The sequence below is a fragment of the Danio aesculapii genome, chromosome 11 (genome assembly GCF_903798145.1).
Source record: "Danio aesculapii chromosome 11, fDanAes4.1, whole genome shotgun sequence".
In the NCBI taxonomy this organism is placed as follows: Eukaryota; Metazoa; Chordata; class Actinopteri; order Cypriniformes; family Danionidae; genus Danio; species Danio aesculapii.
Window position 1 is genome coordinate 31,425,837 of NC_079445.1, and position 18,677 is coordinate 31,444,513.

The 18,677-nt window shown below is 35.2% G+C and overlaps 1 protein-coding gene across 1 annotated transcript in view; it reads left to right on the forward strand.

Annotated features, from left to right (window-relative positions):
- Positions 1 to 18,677, forward strand: part of cacna1ab (calcium channel, voltage-dependent, P/Q type, alpha 1A subunit, b) — a 145,128-nt gene that overhangs the window by 45,848 nt on the left and 80,603 nt on the right. The window contains exons 18-24 of the mRNA XM_056467844.1: positions 1,147 to 1,279; positions 2,044 to 2,531; positions 3,921 to 4,216; positions 6,298 to 6,433; positions 6,515 to 6,644; positions 8,120 to 8,179; positions 8,273 to 8,379. Of these exons, the coding sequence (XP_056323819.1) occupies positions 1,147 to 1,279; positions 2,044 to 2,531; positions 3,921 to 4,216; positions 6,298 to 6,433; positions 6,515 to 6,644; positions 8,120 to 8,179; positions 8,273 to 8,379 (1,350 nt within the window). The remainder of the gene's footprint in view (positions 1 to 1,146; positions 1,280 to 2,043; positions 2,532 to 3,920; positions 4,217 to 6,297; positions 6,434 to 6,514; positions 6,645 to 8,119; positions 8,180 to 8,272; positions 8,380 to 18,677) is intronic.

Genomic DNA, 18,677 nt, shown 5'->3' on the forward strand with positions numbered 1-18,677 from the left:
GATACTGCAAAAAATGTACCCAGATTTTCATCTGGCTGCATTTCATCTGTAAAATAAATGCTATGGGGCACTATGACAACGTGGTTCATGTTGGGTAAAGAATGGTTCCAGAATTCAGGTTAAACAAAAGCAAAAAAATAAATAAAAATGACAGCTAGGTAAAATCTGAAAATGACGACGCAACAGCTTTTCTTTTCTAGATTGCTTTTGAAAACACTATTGGGTTTAGAGAAGAGGGTGAGTGGGTCAGTAAATTGTTCGACAGCAAGCTGGTTGGCTGAAATGCATATTGCGGCCCCTGGTGGACTTACGTGAGGTCACACAAATGGCACATACGGGAGAAATTTGAGATCATCAAAAAGTGTACACAGCGACCTCTGGTGGATTTGCGAAAACAAAAACTGCATGGCGACATAGCTCTGGGTATGTATTTTGCGGTTCCCAGAAATGTAGACCTGGGTACGTATCCACAGTGAGCCTGGGTTGCCAAAAACACATCCAAGTTATCCCTAAAGTGACATAAGTCACTTGAACGGGGACCATGTGTGCCGCTGTTCACTTTGTCAGCTGTTTTCTGTGATAGTTGTGGCAGCGTTGTTTTTATGTTCCTTGTTTCACCCCCCTCTCCTCAGAGTAAAATCTGAACGTATCGATGCCACAGACAGTTTACTGGACTGGTATTTATTAATTTACTTACTCATTTTTTTTTCTTTTCCCTTTTTCTTTCGCTTTCTGCCATCCTCATATTCTGTGTGGATGTCTCTAGCCGCTGTAGCTGCAGTTTTTTGTGTTGTAAAACTGAGGCTGAGGTTTCACCTGCTGCTTCTTTTTCACAGCAGCACCGCAAAGCACAGTCGTCTTGCTGTTTTGGTCTCAATCCATCTCTGCCTTCACTCTCTCTCTCTCTATCTGTCTGACTGAACATGCCTCAAAGCTCAGTGCTGTTGTTCAGTATGTCATCACTCCCTTCGCACAATTCATGAGCCACATCCATGTCCTCTCGCTGGGGAATAAGGGACACTATCATTTCCTTTCACCCCGGGTCATCGCTCATAGGTGCTTTAGGGGAGGAAAACCTAGGCTTTTCCTTCGTTCTGTGTTAAAAAGCCTTGTGTTTCTGTCTCTCCTGATTTCTTTACTCTGTAGTAAAGAGCAGCAGAAGAACTCGAAAGGTTCGAAGTCGGTGTGGGAGCAGCGCACAAGTGAGATCCGCAGACAGAACCTGATGACCAGCAGAGAGGCACTTTATAATGAACTTGATGCTGAAGATCACTGGAAGGTCAGATATGAAGCATAGATACTTAATGTTGTGTTTTTGGTGTGTTGAACACTTTTACTGTGCCAAAAAATCAAGTATGAACTACAGTAACTGTGTTGACCAAAAAAGAGCCCCAATAAATGTACAAATTATTATTTAAGTATTTTAAGTTGTTATATTAAAAGTCTGTTTATATTCTAATGTGATGGGCTTTACTGTAATATTTCAAAATAAGTTATTATAGCATGAGTATCATCCTCACTTGAAAGTCGCGTTGGATAAAAGATGGATAAAAAGTTAGTTTTTAAAATTTATTTAGCATTGAAAATGCATGAAAAAGAGAAAATTTTGTTAGAAAATTTGTCAAAAATCAAATGATTTCATTTGTTGGGATTGAAACTCTGGTTTATTAGACAAAATATAGATTTAAAATACTGGTATTGTGTCATCTAAAAAGGAATATAAGAAGATATTTTGACCAGTTGTCAATTTATGCTCTAAATCCCAAACTTTTCAGCCCACAACCCCCAAAATAACAATGCCAGTGACTCAGAACCCCCACTATTTTCAAAGGTGGTTATAAACATACAAATGTTGAATGCAGTGGCTCACACACTCTAATAGGCCTATATAAACATGAGCATATTGACAACAAACACCAATATAAATAAATAGAAGATAAATAAAAGTACAAAGGATGCATTTTAAGAGTGTTCAAATAGCTTAAGACCCCCAATTCAATAAATTCACCCCTGCTTATCAAATCACTTTTTTTGTATCTCCAGATGAACTACCGTAACCGTCCTGACGTGAAGACCCACTTGGACCGTCCACTAGTTGTCAATCCTCAGGAGAACCGCAACAACAACACCAACAAGCCCCGACCCGACGAACCAAACCCCCAGGAGCGAAGCGAAGAGAACCCATCCAGATCCCATCACCATCACAGCCACCATCACCACCACCACCACCACCACCACACTCACCACTCCAGCCGCCAGTCCCTGCACCACCCAGAGCTGGCTGAGACCGGCTTCGAATGTGACGCGGAGGGCGCCGGTGAGCACAGGCGACCCCGACACCACCAGCACAGGCGGAGGGATGAAGATGGTGGAGAGAGAGGGAGGAAACACAGAGATCATCACAGCAGAGGAGAGACGGCTGGAGGAGAAGCAGAGGACGGACAGGAGAAGAGGCAGAGGAGACATCGACATGCAAACCACGGGGATGGAGAGGGGAGAAGGGAGAGGAGTCGACAGCATCGCAATAAGAAGTCAGTGTTGCTGTGTTTTGCCTAATTGAACCCTTTCACATATAAGTTCTAAATACTCCAGCTGCCCCCCCCCCCTCCCCCCACGTAAGTTTTTCATGGTGGCCATTATTTAGAACTCTCTCTTTAAAGTTCCCAAAGCAACACATCAAGATTGTCACGTGACTTGCATTACATGAAGAGATTCATGCATACAGTAGATAGTTTTTTTGTCTCTTTTTTTCCCAATGTCAGAATTAAAGTACTCAGCATACCTCACACATCTCTCTTTCAAATTCATATTTTTAATAGAAAGCTATACAATATTATATTTGTGCATATACATTAGATTAGTCAGTACTGAAGCCAAATATGGAGCTTTCTAACAACGTAACATACGATAATGGTCCAAAAACTAGTACACCCCAATGTATATGTTATAGAAAAATATTAAATACAAATTTAAAAAGAGGAAAAATCAAGAGAAGCAAAAAAATGAAAAATGGTTTTGAAATTTTGTAGGTTGTAATTTTTTGGCATATTATGATTGAATGTAATTGTATTGTCTCTCAATTTCTAAATATGTTTGGTGACTAAAATATTATTTTAATAAATATATCTGTTTAATAAATCTGTTTTGTTTAAATGCACCAAAATACATGGCCTAGATTTACTGAGAAATGGAGAAATATATTCATTTTGTAAAATGTGGTGTCCTTTATAGTGCTGAGCGCTAGATATTGTGAAATATCTAATGTTCCAATTTTCATTTGTTTGCATTCTTATGTTCTAATCACACCGGTGTGATCGTACGAGTGAAAGGGTTAACAAAACAAACCAACCGAACAATAGCCACATATCACAACCAGTAAATTCTTCAACATCACAGTATCATCATCACAGTATAAACTGCAGATCAAAAAGAAAAGCAATAAAAATATACAAAGTAATAATAATATTTAAAGAATACTTTAACCAGGGTTTTTGGGTTTAAGTTTTACAAAAATGTAGATGAAATCCTGGGATTTCAAATTTTAGTATAGATTTTAACATTCATTCATTCATTTTCCTTCGGCTTATTCCCTTTATTCATTAGAGGTCACCACAGTGGAATGAATTAAAAACATAAAACAAAGAAATTATGGCAGTATTTTCTGTAAACAATTACAGACATCAATCAGTAAAATGTATTTAAGTCAAACTGTTGTATGTAGGTTTTGCTTGATGTTCATTAAATTATTGTTACTATTAAATATATATGTCACAGCACATTTTAGATGATGAAACATTGCTTTATATTCTAGAAATTACACTAAAATAACACAAACAGAATTAACATCTAATTATTAATCAAACAGATTGTTCTTTCAGCTGTTCATCTTTCATTCCTCGTTTTTGTTTTCTGTTTTTTAGAGATGGTAGTTTATCAATGGCTCGTCCAATTCAGCCAGGACTTCCTCACACTGAGAGCCAGTACAGCGAGGATCTGGATAACCTGCGCAACAGCAGCAAGATGGCCATTCACGATCCTGACCCTGACCCTGACCTCTATGACCCTTACTATGACCCAGAGCAGGCCAATAACCTGCTGAACCTGCGTGGACCAGATCTTCACGACAGCAGTCTCATTCTGACAGACTCCAGCAAACTGGAGCACACCGCCATAGATATGCCCCCCATTTACCCTTCACTCAATGCCAAGCTACAAGGTGAGGGATGCACAATATGCATGTGTGTGTATGCAAATGAAAAAACTTTAGGAGGGTATGAACATTTACTTAACATTTACTCTTTTTTGCTTTGGAATAAGTGGAGGGTAAGTAAATGATTTGGAAAAATTGTCAATTTTCTTTTTTTTTTATGTTTCTTCTTATAGAGGAAATGAAGATTGTGTTATTAATTTACCCTCACATCAAACATGTATGTAATTTGTCTGTGATGCACAGAAGAAGATATCTATTGTTGGACCCCATTGACTTCTATTGTTGAAGTCTATTGTTGGACCCCATTGACTTTAACTGTATCAGGAAAACATTTAGAATTGGTTTCAGATATCTTTTTAGACATGTTCTGCAGAAGAAACAAAACCACATGGGATAATAAAAACACAATGATTTTTTTTTTTACATTTATTACATTATTAACCCAATATTGGTCAAAAAACATATGTGATTACTTCATTTATATACATATGTATATATCAGAAAAGTTAAAAGGTCTTGTAATAACCCCCAGTGACACTCCAGGGTTTTTCCAATGAGTATTTCAATTAGTGCCTTAAAGGGTTAAACCTTAGGTCCACATTTTATTATAATATTTTTGAAAAGGATGTTAAATAAGTGTCAAATTGAGTTTTTCCCTGCCTCACAGATTTATTGCAGACCACTTAACAAGAACAAGAAAAATACGTATACAATTATGTATTTGATTTGTTTGCTATTTAATTATTTTGGGAATTGGCCTTATTTTATTATTATTTTATTTTATTTTTATTATTTTTTTTTATTATTTATCAGGATCCCCATTAGCCACTACCGAGGTAGTGGCTATTCTTCCTGGGGTCCATCGAACACAAAACAAAATTACATTAATACATAACAACAAAGACCAATAAAAAACATAAAAAAAGCAAAATTCATACAAAACATCCAGATCAACAATCCACTTAATATTGTGCCATTAAATATTTCTTCAACGATTTTATTTAAACCTCATTTTACTTGTTACAAAGCATGTAATGTCTGATGGCAATTTATTCTACTGTATGTTTTCATTCCTCTATACATTACAGTCCGTTGCTTTACATTAGCTTTTGAAACGGGAAGTAAAAAAATTTCCTTTTGATGCATGCCTGGTGTTAAAATTCTGACTAGCATTACTGTACAAAAGTTGACAGTACAGTACACTTGGAACTCTTGACACAGAAATATTTCTTATGAAGAGAATCAATTTTCTACAGCAGAGAAAAAATTACCTTATCCTTCACCAATAACCAACCTTAAGTTTTATGCATTTTCATAATATTAACTCTTCTATTGCAGTGTAAAATGAGTCGTGCTGTTCTGTTCTGGACTAACTGTAATTTATCTTAAGTCTTTACTTGATGCACTCGACCATACCACTGGAAAGTAATCTAGATAAGAAAGAACAATTGCCTGAACAATTATAGAGGTACAGTACTGTGGCCTTATTCATGAAATATTCCTATGAACCTAAAATATAATGCCGTAATATAATAAAATCACCATTTTTTTATAACAGTGTCTTCTGTTTCCTGAGGTAGCTGTAATATCAGCAGTGTAATACTTTTTAATCAGAATATATTCAGTTAGATCATTGGTCTCAAACTCAATTCCTGCACGGGCCGCAGCTCTGCATAGTTTAGGTCCGACCAGCTCACACCTGCTTAGTCTCTAGTAGTCTTGAACACCTTGATTAGTTGGAACAGCTGTGTTTGATTAGAGTTGAAGCAAAACTGTGCAGAGCGGCGGCGCTCCAGGAATCGAGTTTGAGTCCTATGATTTAGCATACTTAGCATTAATTTAGTTGCTCAAATATAAATAAGATGACATTTTCAACAGTGGCTTATGGTTCAAATGAACAATTGTTTTATTTTTACTTTTGGGATGTTTGTCATTTAATGCTGTGCGCATCATATGGAATTTAATTAACATTTAACAGTTTCAACACTTGACAGTTCAATGCCAGACATTGGCTGATTAAAAACCAAGATGTAATTGTGTTAATAGCCTGTTATTGAGCATTCCCGTTCTTTTCTTTCATTGTTCAGTGAACAAGAATGCCAACACAGAACCAGCTAAAGAAGGGGAGAAGAAAGAGGAGGAGGAAGACGATGGTGGCGATGAAGAAGGGCACAAACGCATACCACCATTTAGTTCTTGTTTCATCCTATCCACAACCAACCCGTAAGAGTGTGCTTGTGTGTTTGTTTGTGAGAGTTAGTGCAAAAGCAAATGTTATTCATCTCAACCGGTGTGTGTTTTCAGCTTCCGGAGATGCTGTCACTACATCCTGACTCTACGTTATTTCGAGATGTGTATTCTGTCCGTTATTGCTATGAGCAGCATCGCGTTAGCAGCAGAAGATCCCGTCTCACAGGATTCAGAGAGAAACCAAGTGAGCGAAAAAGATTTAAATATATATTTAGTGTCATAATTAATATTCATGTAAGTATTTTATTGACCAACAATAGATACATACTGTAAAATATGCAGGGTTCCACACAATTCATTCACGTTGTTTCAACACAAATTGATTAAGTTAACAAATTTAAGTGTATTGATCATAAAACAATTAAGTTGTCTCAAACAGATCTTAAAAATTTTGTTATTTTAGCTCATTTTAAATAGGTTGTTTAAACAAGCAGCAAAATATTATTTTTTTGAGTGCATATAGGCCAGGGGTGAGCAAACTCTGTCCTGGAGGGCCGGTGTCCTGCATAGTTTAGCTCCAACACTAATCAAACACACCTGAACATGCTAATCAGTGTCTTCAAGATCACTAGAAATCAATAAGCAGGTGTGTTTGATTAGAGTTGAATCTTAACTGGGCAGGACACCGGCCCTCCAGGACCGAGTTTGCCCACCCCTGATATAGGCTATAGATCCATAGTTGTATACTGTCAATAATAGTAACATGTGACCCTGACAAAATTATTGATACTGTGGAAATTTATTTGACAATAATCCATATAAAACTGAAAAGTTATATTCTTTGGTTTTTTTAATTATTTAATTTTATTCAAAACTCTAGCTAGGGTGTGACAGACCTTACAATCTTTTGCTTCCTGAGCACTGGCTGTGCCAAAGTGATGCAATTGCTAAAGGCAGGGTCCCAACGACTGCGCCTTTGTCTTTGAGTGATACTTTCAAGCTGGTCAGGGAATACTTTCAAGTGCTCAGGAAACAAGTGGTTTTAAGGTCTGTCATACTTTAGCTAAAGTTTTGAATGAAATGAGATAATTAAAAACCAAAACAAATAACTTTTCAGTTATATAAAGATTATTGTTAATTTCAAATATAAATGTATATTTCTACAACTGTTATTATGAATAATGTCAAAAATCATTAGAATATTAAGTAAAGATAATCTTTAATGAAAAAATAGCCCCTACATAAATCTAATAAAATGCAAGTTTTGATAAATAATTTCCATTGTTAAGAACTTAATTTGGCGATTTTCCTAATATTTAGTTTTTTATAAACTTAATTTAAACCAGATTTTCAAGTAGCTGTATCTTTGCCAAATAATATCCTATCACTACAAACCATCGATCAATGAAAAATGTATTTATTTATTTTATTTTAAACTGACACATATAACTGGTTTTGTGGTCACATTAATGTTTATGTTCATTTGTCCGAATCATATGATATTTTGAGGGAAATGTCTGAGACAATTCACTTATTAGTTTAGACAATGAACATTTATTAAAAATAAATGATTATATCAATAAATTTCAAAATGCCAATAGTTTCAACTATTTAGCCCCACATCTCAGTTTGCGAATGTCATGTGATTTGATTTGATCTCAAGTAGAGTTTGCATTTTACAGAACATATTTGTAAATAAATTGTCTTCCTGTCATGCAGGTTTTGCGTTATTTTGACTACGTCTTTACTGGAGTGTTCACCTTTGAGATGCTTATCAAGGTAAATCGTAATTCAAATCGTAAATCAAATGTGTGATTGAGTTTCTGTGTGTGGTTTTGCCTCTTCACTTGATTCCTCTGCTTTGTGTTTCAGATGGTGGTGTTAGGCTTGATTTTACACGAGGGCTCATATTTTCGTGACCTGTGGAACTTTCTGGACTTTGTAGTGGTTAGTGGTGCCCTGGTAGCCTTTGCCTTCACGTAAGTGCCCTTTTACCCACTGCATCTCCTGCCACACAGCACCTGCCTGCTGCCCCTTATCTTGTCCTCTGCCACCCTGGAGCTTCATCAATACTCTCTCTTCTGGTCTCTTTTTCTTCTCCTGTCAGCACTGTTTTCAGCTCTCTATCTCTTTTTCTTATCACTTTGCTTTCTGTCTCACTCAATCAGTCACACAAATGAAGGCCTTTCTCTCTTTTCACACACTCAAGCGCACTCACTTTCTGTCTAGACCAGCCTGTCTGTCTCTCTTCTCTCTCTGGCAAATCAGACCCCCAGCTTTTACTTGGTCACGCCTCCAATTCTTTGCCATCCAAGTGCTGCCATTAGCTTGTGTTTGTCTGTCTTTAGTCTCACGTTTTCATCCTACATCGTATCTCTCACTGAACACCTTTTATTAATTTCATTCTTTAACTGTGAATTCAATTCATCAGTCCATGAGCTTTTGATTTTTTGAAACAAACTCCTGTCAAAAACCAACAATAACACTAGTAGGATTCTAAATGAGAAGAAACGGGAGGCCAGTGGGGAACTGCAATGAAAATGCTAGGTTTGTACTTTATACAGTTGAAGTAAGAATTATAAGCCCCCCTGTTTATTTTTTTCCCAAATGTCTTTTTAGCGGAGAGCAGATTTTTCCAACACATTTCTAAACATAATAGTGTTAATATCTCATTACTATTAACTAAACATCATTTGGGATAACACATCAAATAAACATCATTTGGGAAATATTAAAACAAGAAAAACTATTTCAAAAGGGGTTTAATAATTCTGATTTCAACTGTATGTGAGCTTCAGAAGTGATTTTATCTTTGTATCTTGAAGTTCAATACAAACCCAAACATTTATCCTCGTATATTTCTCATTAAATTGTATTTTAATTCCTCCATATGAAATTTAGAAGAAATATCTGAGGCAGGTTAATTGTATGATGCATTTTGCAACTACATTATTTTTCACTTTTAGTAAAAAAAAGTACATTTCATTTACTTAAACTAATAAATCAATATATTTAAATATTCAATTAAAGTGTTTTTTTTTAAATATCCACTGTGATAAATGATAAATAAAAATATGGAAATAATTAAGAGTCCATTTGATAATTCTTACTTTTATTAGATTTGTGATTTACAATAAATAAGTATTTTATTTGTTAGCTAGTTAGTTATATGTTAATAGAAAAAAATACATATATATCAGTTAATTACATTAATCTACAACATTCCATATTTTGTTTAAATCTTAAAGGGCACCTATGATGAAATTAATCTTTTGTAAGCTATTTGGACAGAACTGTGTGTAGCTGTAGTGTGTCTAGTCATATCGGGGTGATAGAAACACAATAAGTCTCTTTTTTTAAAATTTCCTTACGTTAAAATTGGATCCCAATCCCTCCTGTTTTGAGGCCCACCGCAATGTGATGTAAGAGTGCGGTTTCCCTGCCCACCGAATTGATTGACAGCTGCATATTTACAGGTCTTTGTAGTAATGTGTATAATCATATCAACAAGGCAGGATGTGTGCAAACCAACTGGGATTAAAAGATCTGTTGAGCTCTCTGTGATCATCAATTATCAACAAATGTGATCGAGAATGAGTTTTACAAGTTTAAAACATTTTAAAAAGTGATTTTACCGTCTTTAATTCATTACCACAGTCGCATATCAGTACAATTATAAAAGAAGACGCTTCAGTCCGGGTAAATCAGGTTTATTTTGTACATTAAAATAATGTATATCCATACAGCAGTGGATATTAATTCATGTCCTGTCATGCTTGCCGTGCAAAAACAGTGCAAAGTTAAACGCACGTGCTGTGTGTGTCTGTGTGCCTGCGTGAACTTTGCAACAACATTGTGTGTGACTCATCGTTGCAGAAAGGCTTGAATTAACTCCACAACAAATACATCAAATAATCATTGGTAATGTTTTTACTGTAGTATCTCTCACAAACGTTACGTGAGATTGGCTTACTTCATGTCCGTCACTGTGCTGTTTATCTGACACAGCTGAGGTGAAGATTGAGGCACACTCTGACAGACAAGTGGGAACAGTGGGCGGGGAGAACTAGCATTAAAGGCACAGGCAACAAAAAAAACTACAGTGTGTTATTCCAATTACAATATTCTGAAAGGGATAATAAATAATCTGATGGATATTTTGAGCTAAAACTTTACAGACACATTCTGGAGACAGAAATGACTTATCTTAAATTTTGAAAAAGGGGTAAAATAGGTGCCCTTTATTGTTCTAAATTACCTTAAAAAATAGACAGATAAAAAAATAAGTGCATAGACATGTTTGTTTTTTCAATTCATCATCATTCCATTGTCCTAGTATTCACCGTAACCCTGTCCCGTCACACTTTCCCCCTGCTGAGAAGGGTAGTTTTGAGCCCTGCGGGGCCCAGTGGGGGCGAGGGGTCTCCAGGCACCTGTAGCCCTTTTAGTGCCCAGGCGGTTTCCATGTCTGGATCAGCGAGAGCCCGTCCTGCACAGGTACTCTTTCTTTCCTTTGCACGGCCTGAGGGGGCAGCAGCCTGGGGGATAGAAAGAGGGTGGTGGAAAACAAAAAAGCTGAAACCCAGAGTGGGACGATCAGGAGAGTTTGCAAACATGAGCCTGGAATGATTTTTAGCCCTTTTTCATTGCATGTTTTATCTAGTGTGTGTACATCCTCCTCAGTCTCATAGGCCAGATTACATTTATGTTTATGGAAGAAATTTGTTTTGCATGTTTGTGAGATTACGTGGGATGTGGGAGTCTTGTGGGAGTCTTGAGGTAACACCCGGCAAACAGTTTTGTGTTTAATAGACATCTAATAGACATCTAAATGTAGACAGCTTGGCTAAAACAATGCTAAACTTGGGCTGTCAGTGAAAATCTAATAGACATCTAAGAATAACCCAAAACTAGACTAATGGTCAAATAGATTAGACAGACTTTATATGTGTAGTCATTCATTTCTTTTTATTTGATGACTAGTCTAGTTTTGGCCTATTCTTAGACATCTATTAGATTTTCACTGACAGCCCAAGTTTAGCCTTGTTTTAGCCAAGCTGTCTACGTTTAGATGTCTATTAGACTTTCACTGACAGTCCAAATTTAACCTTGTTTTAGCCAAGATGACTATGTTTAGACATCTATAAGACATCTTTTTTTTTAAATGCTTGCTGGGCACTGACATTAGACTTGGTTGCATTACAAGTAGTAGTTTGACACTTTTACACAAGGCTTTCGATTATATATATATAGTAGTCAACATTTGAAGTACACCAAAATGGACAGGAATGGGTGTTGTTTGGTAGTTTTAGACAAATTTTTCAACTTTTTTGACCCACTTCAAATTCTGACTACAATATATGCAAAAATAAGTGACTGAAGACACAATCTCTGATCTTTTTTTAATTTAATATTGGCATTATGTAATTTCTGGAGCAAATGGCAAGTTACTTAAATTTATTATTTGGTAATGTTGATTATGTGTTGGCAGTTTGGAATTGTTTGAATTTGCATTTGTTTGAATTGTATTGGTTGCCAGATTATTCAAAATTATAACATTAAATATTTAAACCTCTTCAGTTTACATGCTGCTAGTAAATCTGAAGAACCCAGTCTAAACAGCTTTTTGAAATTGCCTTAAAGTGGTCATGAACTTCTGTTTTTTATTTTAGAATATACTTATACAGTATACTTATATCTGTATACTATACAGACTATGTGTCCACTTGTAACATTAGAAAGATCGGTCACACTTTACAATAAGGTTCATTAGTTAATGTTAATTAATGCCTTTACTAACATGAACAAACAATGAACAATACATTTACTACAGTATTTGTTCATGTTAGTTAACTTTAGTTAATGAAAATACGGTTGTTAATTGTTAGTTCATCTTAACTCACGGTGCATTAACTAATGTTAACAAGCATGGACTTGGATGTTAATAAAGCATTAGTAAATGTTCAATTATGATTAATAAATGCTGTACAAGTGTTATTCTTGATCAGTTCATGTTATCAAATGCATTTACAAATGAACCTTATTGTAAAGTGTTACCGAAAGATCTTTACATTAAAAATAAACTATTAAAAAGTTTTCCCTTACCTTTTTTGTTAAACACTCCAAAACAATGTGGTGTCCCACTTTTAAAACATGGTAAATAGCACCCTTTTGCTATGATTAATAATTTTGCATATTATAATAATAGATGGATACTTCTACGATGTAATCAATATGCTATGTAATATACACTTACCGGCCACTTTATCCATTTACTTATTACCGGCCACTTCATCCAACTGCTCGTTAACGCAAATTTCTAATCAGCCAATCACATGACAGCAACTCAATGCATTTAGGCATGTAGGCATGGTCAAGACGATCTGCTCCAGTTTTAAACCAAGCATCATGATGGGGAAGAAAGGTGATTTAAGTGACTTTGAACATGGCATGGTTGTTGGTGCCAGATGGGCTGGTCTGAGTATATCAGAAACTGCTGATTTCTATGGAATATTTCTAGTACCTTGTTCAATCCATGCCACAAAGGATTAGGGCAGTTCTGAAGGCAAAAAGGGGTCCATCTTGGTACTAGTAAGGTGTACCTAATAAAGTGTATGTATACATTGTTACTCACACAATGTGTTGAAACAGTCCACTTCTTTAAAATAATCTTTTTTTCAGTGGAAAAAAGCCTGTATCAAACTGTTTTGTTTAAACATGTTGGATATTTTATAGTACAGTGACTACTATTATATCAAAAGATGTAGAGACATTTGATTTCTCAATTTATGACCCCTTTAACTTGTCATTCGCTTCATAGTGATCTTTTGACTCATTGTTAACATTGCTATTCAACATGCAATAAAAATCAGAGACTGAGGAAGATGGACATAACTATGTATATCAGTCAAAGCATCAGCATACATACAATAGCCTCCAATGTCATTTAAGAAAAAATGTCCAAAATTTGGGAAATCCATACTTTTATTCAGCAGGGATGCATTACATTGACTAAAAACGACAGTACAAACATTTATGTTGCTGTAAAAGATTTCATATTCAAATAATATGTTTTATTAACCTTTCATTCATTAAAAAAGTTGTGAATAAAGTCCACAGAAATAATAAGCACAACTGTTTTCATAAATGTTAATCAATTTCACAAACACATGCACATGCAACCCCAAACATTTGTGTCTATTTATTTGTGTATATTTGAGTATATTTAATAATATATTACTATATATGTGTTAATCTATACCTTTTTTAGTGTAACTACTTCCCAAAAGAAGGCTAATAGTATGCTGATGTGAATGACCGTGTGTTAGCTTAATGCCTGCAGTGAAATCTATCAGCCTGTATGTTTACATACACATGTCCTGATAGGTTTCAATCCTGCTTTGAGTTAAAAATCACTCCACAGGCAACGCTTAAATTTCATCCCCCTTCCCCTGACCCTAATGAACTCTGTCCACCCTATCAGCCCTGTCTCATTCCTCAAAAACAAGCTCTTCCCCATCCACCTTTCCTCTCCTCTCCTTTCCTCCATCAGCACTAAGCTGCCTTGGACAGACTCCAGCTGTCAGGCTGTTTATCATTCGGGCCTCCATTTGTTGAGTCTGACAAAGTGAGTGAAAAAGAGAGACCACAAGAGATCTAGAAGGATACGGTCAAGTAGAGATGCACCGATCGACTGGCCAGAATTGTTTTTTTTTTTCTCTTTATTTTGACAAACAGATACTGTACCGGCAGCACAGAGCAAACATAAGATATTCTGCATTAACTTTTAACAAATGTAATTAATATTGATCTTGGTTTAATTCACTCTTCAGTGGTTTTGCAGTGTAAAAAGTGATTCACTGGATTTACAAAAAATTAACTGTTTGCAAATAATTTATATAGGATAAATTGGACATTACTAAATTTAATTTGTTTAAGTTCAACCCATATAAATTGTTTTCAAGTAGTTACCTTAAAGGTTCAGTATGTAAGTTTGACAACCAGTGGTTGAACTAGCATTCCTGGATCAAAACAAATGCAAGTGCAGGTTGCCAGATTGAGGACCAACAGGAGCGAGTCTGGCGATCGAGCCTAAAGGCTTATGTAAATCGTGTTCTAAATAAAAGCAACGGCACACGATAGAAGGAATATTCTCCATATTAAAGAAGTTTTTGTTTTAATCGACACCTCGAATTGATATATTAGAAAGGACTTCTATTTCTTTCAGCTGAACAACAGAAAACTGACAATCATCACCTCAGGTACACCTCATGCGCTTTATTCAATGTTAAATGCTAATGTGAGTTTGCGTGCCATTTTACATGACCTTTATTGCCATATACTGAAAGCAGCAGCAGATAGTTCACCTCAGATTTTGAAAATAAAATAAACCGTTTCAAATCGACTTTAGAACTTTAGACTCAAACCAACACATATCACTGATTTAGCATGCACGTTTAATAATGTTAAAGAGGTTTAATATGTATTAATTAGATTATAAACCTTACCATTTCGTGAGTGCGTATTCTGTGATTCTGAATGGCTGTATTTAAATTTCTGTCATGTTTCTGTCTGGTGCAAACAGCCAAAATGCTTATCACTACAAATCTTGTCATGTAGTGTGTTGTTAGGACACGTGGTTACAATGTAACCTGTTCATCTAATGTTTACCTTCATAATATTTATATTATTTGCTAATTAATAACCTCATGTGAACTCTGAATCTGCGTCTCATTTCAGAGTCTGCTACTGTCCACTGGAGGTTGCATTTCGGTCATGGGCGCATGCTTTGCAAGCCTTTCTGAATGAATAAATGAAATTCGCTGTTTTCCACGAAGGCAACTCGGGGTGCTGAAATATAATTGGCTAAAGTGGCATTGGGCGAGTTAAAATAACCAAAACAAAGACAGCGATCCAGCACTTAGCAGACTTTTTCAAAGCAAAATATCTGACTTCAGCTCTGTTTTTCAAATAAACAAGAATGTTCACTTAGCATGTTTCTTAAATATCTGCAAACATATTGTGTTATTTTTATGCTTTAGAAGAGTCAAAAACTTACATACAGCACCGTTAAAAATTATAATATTGTAAATCCAGCGAATCAGTTTTTTCAGTGTGTGATCATAATATAGATATATAATATGACTAGATTTATAATCAAATTATAGATTCATAATATTTAGTCACATATTTTGAAATGATATAATCTAATTTAAATTACCACTTGCACCAAGCTGACTTATGAATTTATATTGTGACTACAGTGCAGAGTTTGTTTTCTAATTAAGCCAGCCGGCAAAAAAGAAAATAAATTAATGAATAAATACTTTTTGATATACAATGCAATCAATGTACATACACTGTGAAAAATGACTAGTTGAATTTACTTAAAATAACTGAGTAAACCTGTAACTTTAAAACAATTAGAACACTTACTTAAAAAGTGAGTTAACCCCTTGCCTTAAAATATTTAAGTGAATGAACTATGTTTATAATTATTCATTATTTATGAATTATAGTTAAATCAACTTAACAGTTCCAAGTTACAATGGATTTACTCACTTTTTTAAATAAAGTCAACTTGTTTTTAAGGCAATAAATTTACTCAAATTTTAAGTAAAGTAAATAATCACTTTATACAGTTTATACTCAATATTCTTATTCAATTTTCTAATTTGTACTCATATTTTCACATTTTTCTTGCTTTAAAAAAATCCAAAATCCAAAAGATTTGGCAATTGTAATTGGCCATGAAAGATTGGGAATGGTGCATTGCTATAGTAAAGGAAACAAAAACAAAAACAAAGACTCCAGGTTGACAGTCACTTCTTGTTAATTCTCTCATCTTTTGTCCTTCATCTGTTGTCGTCTCATTCTCTCTTTCCCACACTCACATGTATATGAAATGAAAGCTTATATACTTTCATTATAACCTGTGAATATTTACTCACCGTCATGTTGTTTCCAACCCATGTTTCTCCTAAATAAGGAAGAGTATGGTGGTTTGATGCAACTTGGGGGTGAATAAATGAATAAACTATTTAATTTGGGTCTTATTTGCTCCACTTTGATGCATTCTGGGTATACTGTATGCATGATCACGACACTATATCAGAGTGCCCAGAACAGGGGTTTTCAACATTTTGGTCTCATGGACCCCCATGAAAGGCGTCTATATAGTCTAATTTCTTGCATAAAGAGTAAGTTTGTATGACTATTATATGGATCTAAAATATACCAGATTTATGCTATTAAATTATACATGGGTCTAAAATATTTTTAGGTTTATTTATTTGCAGTTTCAACCTTTTTATAATATTGTTTTTATGTACAACTATATTATTTAAATTAAAAATAATATTTGTGGATTTTTATTGAATCGTTTATTTCCTTTGTAATCATTTTTTATGTGCTAATTTAATTAAATGTTTTATTTTAATCTTATTTTATTGATTAATTATTAATTATGTTTAATTTAGCACAGTTTGAAAACCCTTGACCCAGAATAACTCAGTTTGTTGCAGGAAAAACTTGCCTGTTTGTTATAGTTTCACAGAAGGAAGAAAATGACTCAACAAATGTTCAACCTTTTTCAAAACCTCATTCTTCTCATAAAGAATGAAGTTAACACAAATACCAGAGAAGCGTTTGTGAACAAAATAGGGGTTGTTAAGGTGATATGCGCCGGGTTACAGACTCGATGTGCTGCTTGAAAGTATTCAACAAAAATACCATCCCGCACTGCACCTTGAGGTGACAGCAGCATGCGGCCATTTTGGCTCCACTGCAGTCAGTTGTGGATTTCCCTCCATTCCGGCTCTAGTGTCTGATACGGTGTGCTGATTCAAGGATCTCCCTGTGATTTGGCATGGTGGAGTGAGGATTCACCCTACTCTTCTGTGGGCTGGTCCTGATCTATAAGGGTGCAAGTTTGATCCTCAGTTATTGATTGGGACTGGCCCAGATTAAAGGCCTGCCAAATAATCCTGGCAGGCGGGAGTGTGTGAGAGTGATTCAGTCATATACAGTGAGAGCTGCACACTCAGGTGTGTGCGCGTGTGGGTGTATGACTTGTTTATGCTATGTTGTGAGCACAAAGTGTTCCCCACAGGAGTTTTGAAATTGTGGAGAAAACTTGGGGGAACATATTTAAAATATGCTCTCAATATTGTTTATTTAAAGTGAAAAAATTCACACACATACAAAAATGGTTTTCTTAAGAAGTAGGTTTAGGGGTAAGGTTGTGTTTAGGTATATGATATATTGTTGTTTCGTACACCTCTCAGAAATAAAGGTACAGGAGCGTCACTGTGGGCAGTACCTTTTCTAAAGATCTTATTTTGTACCCAAAGAGTCCACAATGGTACCTCAAAAGGTGCATATTGTACCCAAATGTACCTAAAACGTACCTTTGATGTACCATTATGGACCTTCAGGAACAATAAGTATGTTTTTGAAAAGGTACTGCCCCAGGACAGCTTCCTGTACCTTATTTCTGAGAGTGTATAAAAACCGAAGTCTGTGAAAAGTCCTAACTATTCAAGGAAAACCAATGGTGTGTTTGTGGAAAATTTGAGCATGAATTAATCCCCGATAAGTAGGCCCACATGAAAATCTGCGCACACAGAAATCCACAGTTTTTGGCCCATCATTGAGTCTTTATTTTCTTGTATGAGTGTAAAATATGTATTTATTCCATTTTTAAATTGATTTCAGTGATATTGTTGACAAATATAAAAATGTTCATACGATTTATTTACAATACAGTTTGTAAAGTAATATTTTTCTGTCTTTTAGTAGATATATTATATGAGAGACTTGCTTTGTTTACACAATTAAGTGAATATTTGCATGTAGACATTAATAAAGTTACAATGGTGTTGTTTTTTATTTCATAGATTAAGTTTTTAGTTAAGACCACTCCCAAATCATTCAGCATAAATCCGCAGATTCTTTTTACAAAGTTCTGTGCAGAAACAGCAAAAAGTCAGCAGATTCTGTCTGGCCCTACTAATAATAGTAGGCCTAGTAGTAATAAATAATATATTGGGCCCAATATAAGTGTCTGCATCAAAGTAAATTTGCAAAATCAATGATTTTATGTACATAGAAGCATATTGAATGGCAAGTAAAGGGACTAATTGTTATTTTATAAACTTGTTATGCTGAATGGGGTTTTGGTTGCTGTCTTCTGTAGATCTAGGTGCAAACAACATTTCAGTGTACATATGATTATTTAAAAAGTCAAGTTGGCTTTATTGTCATTATCCAGTGCAGT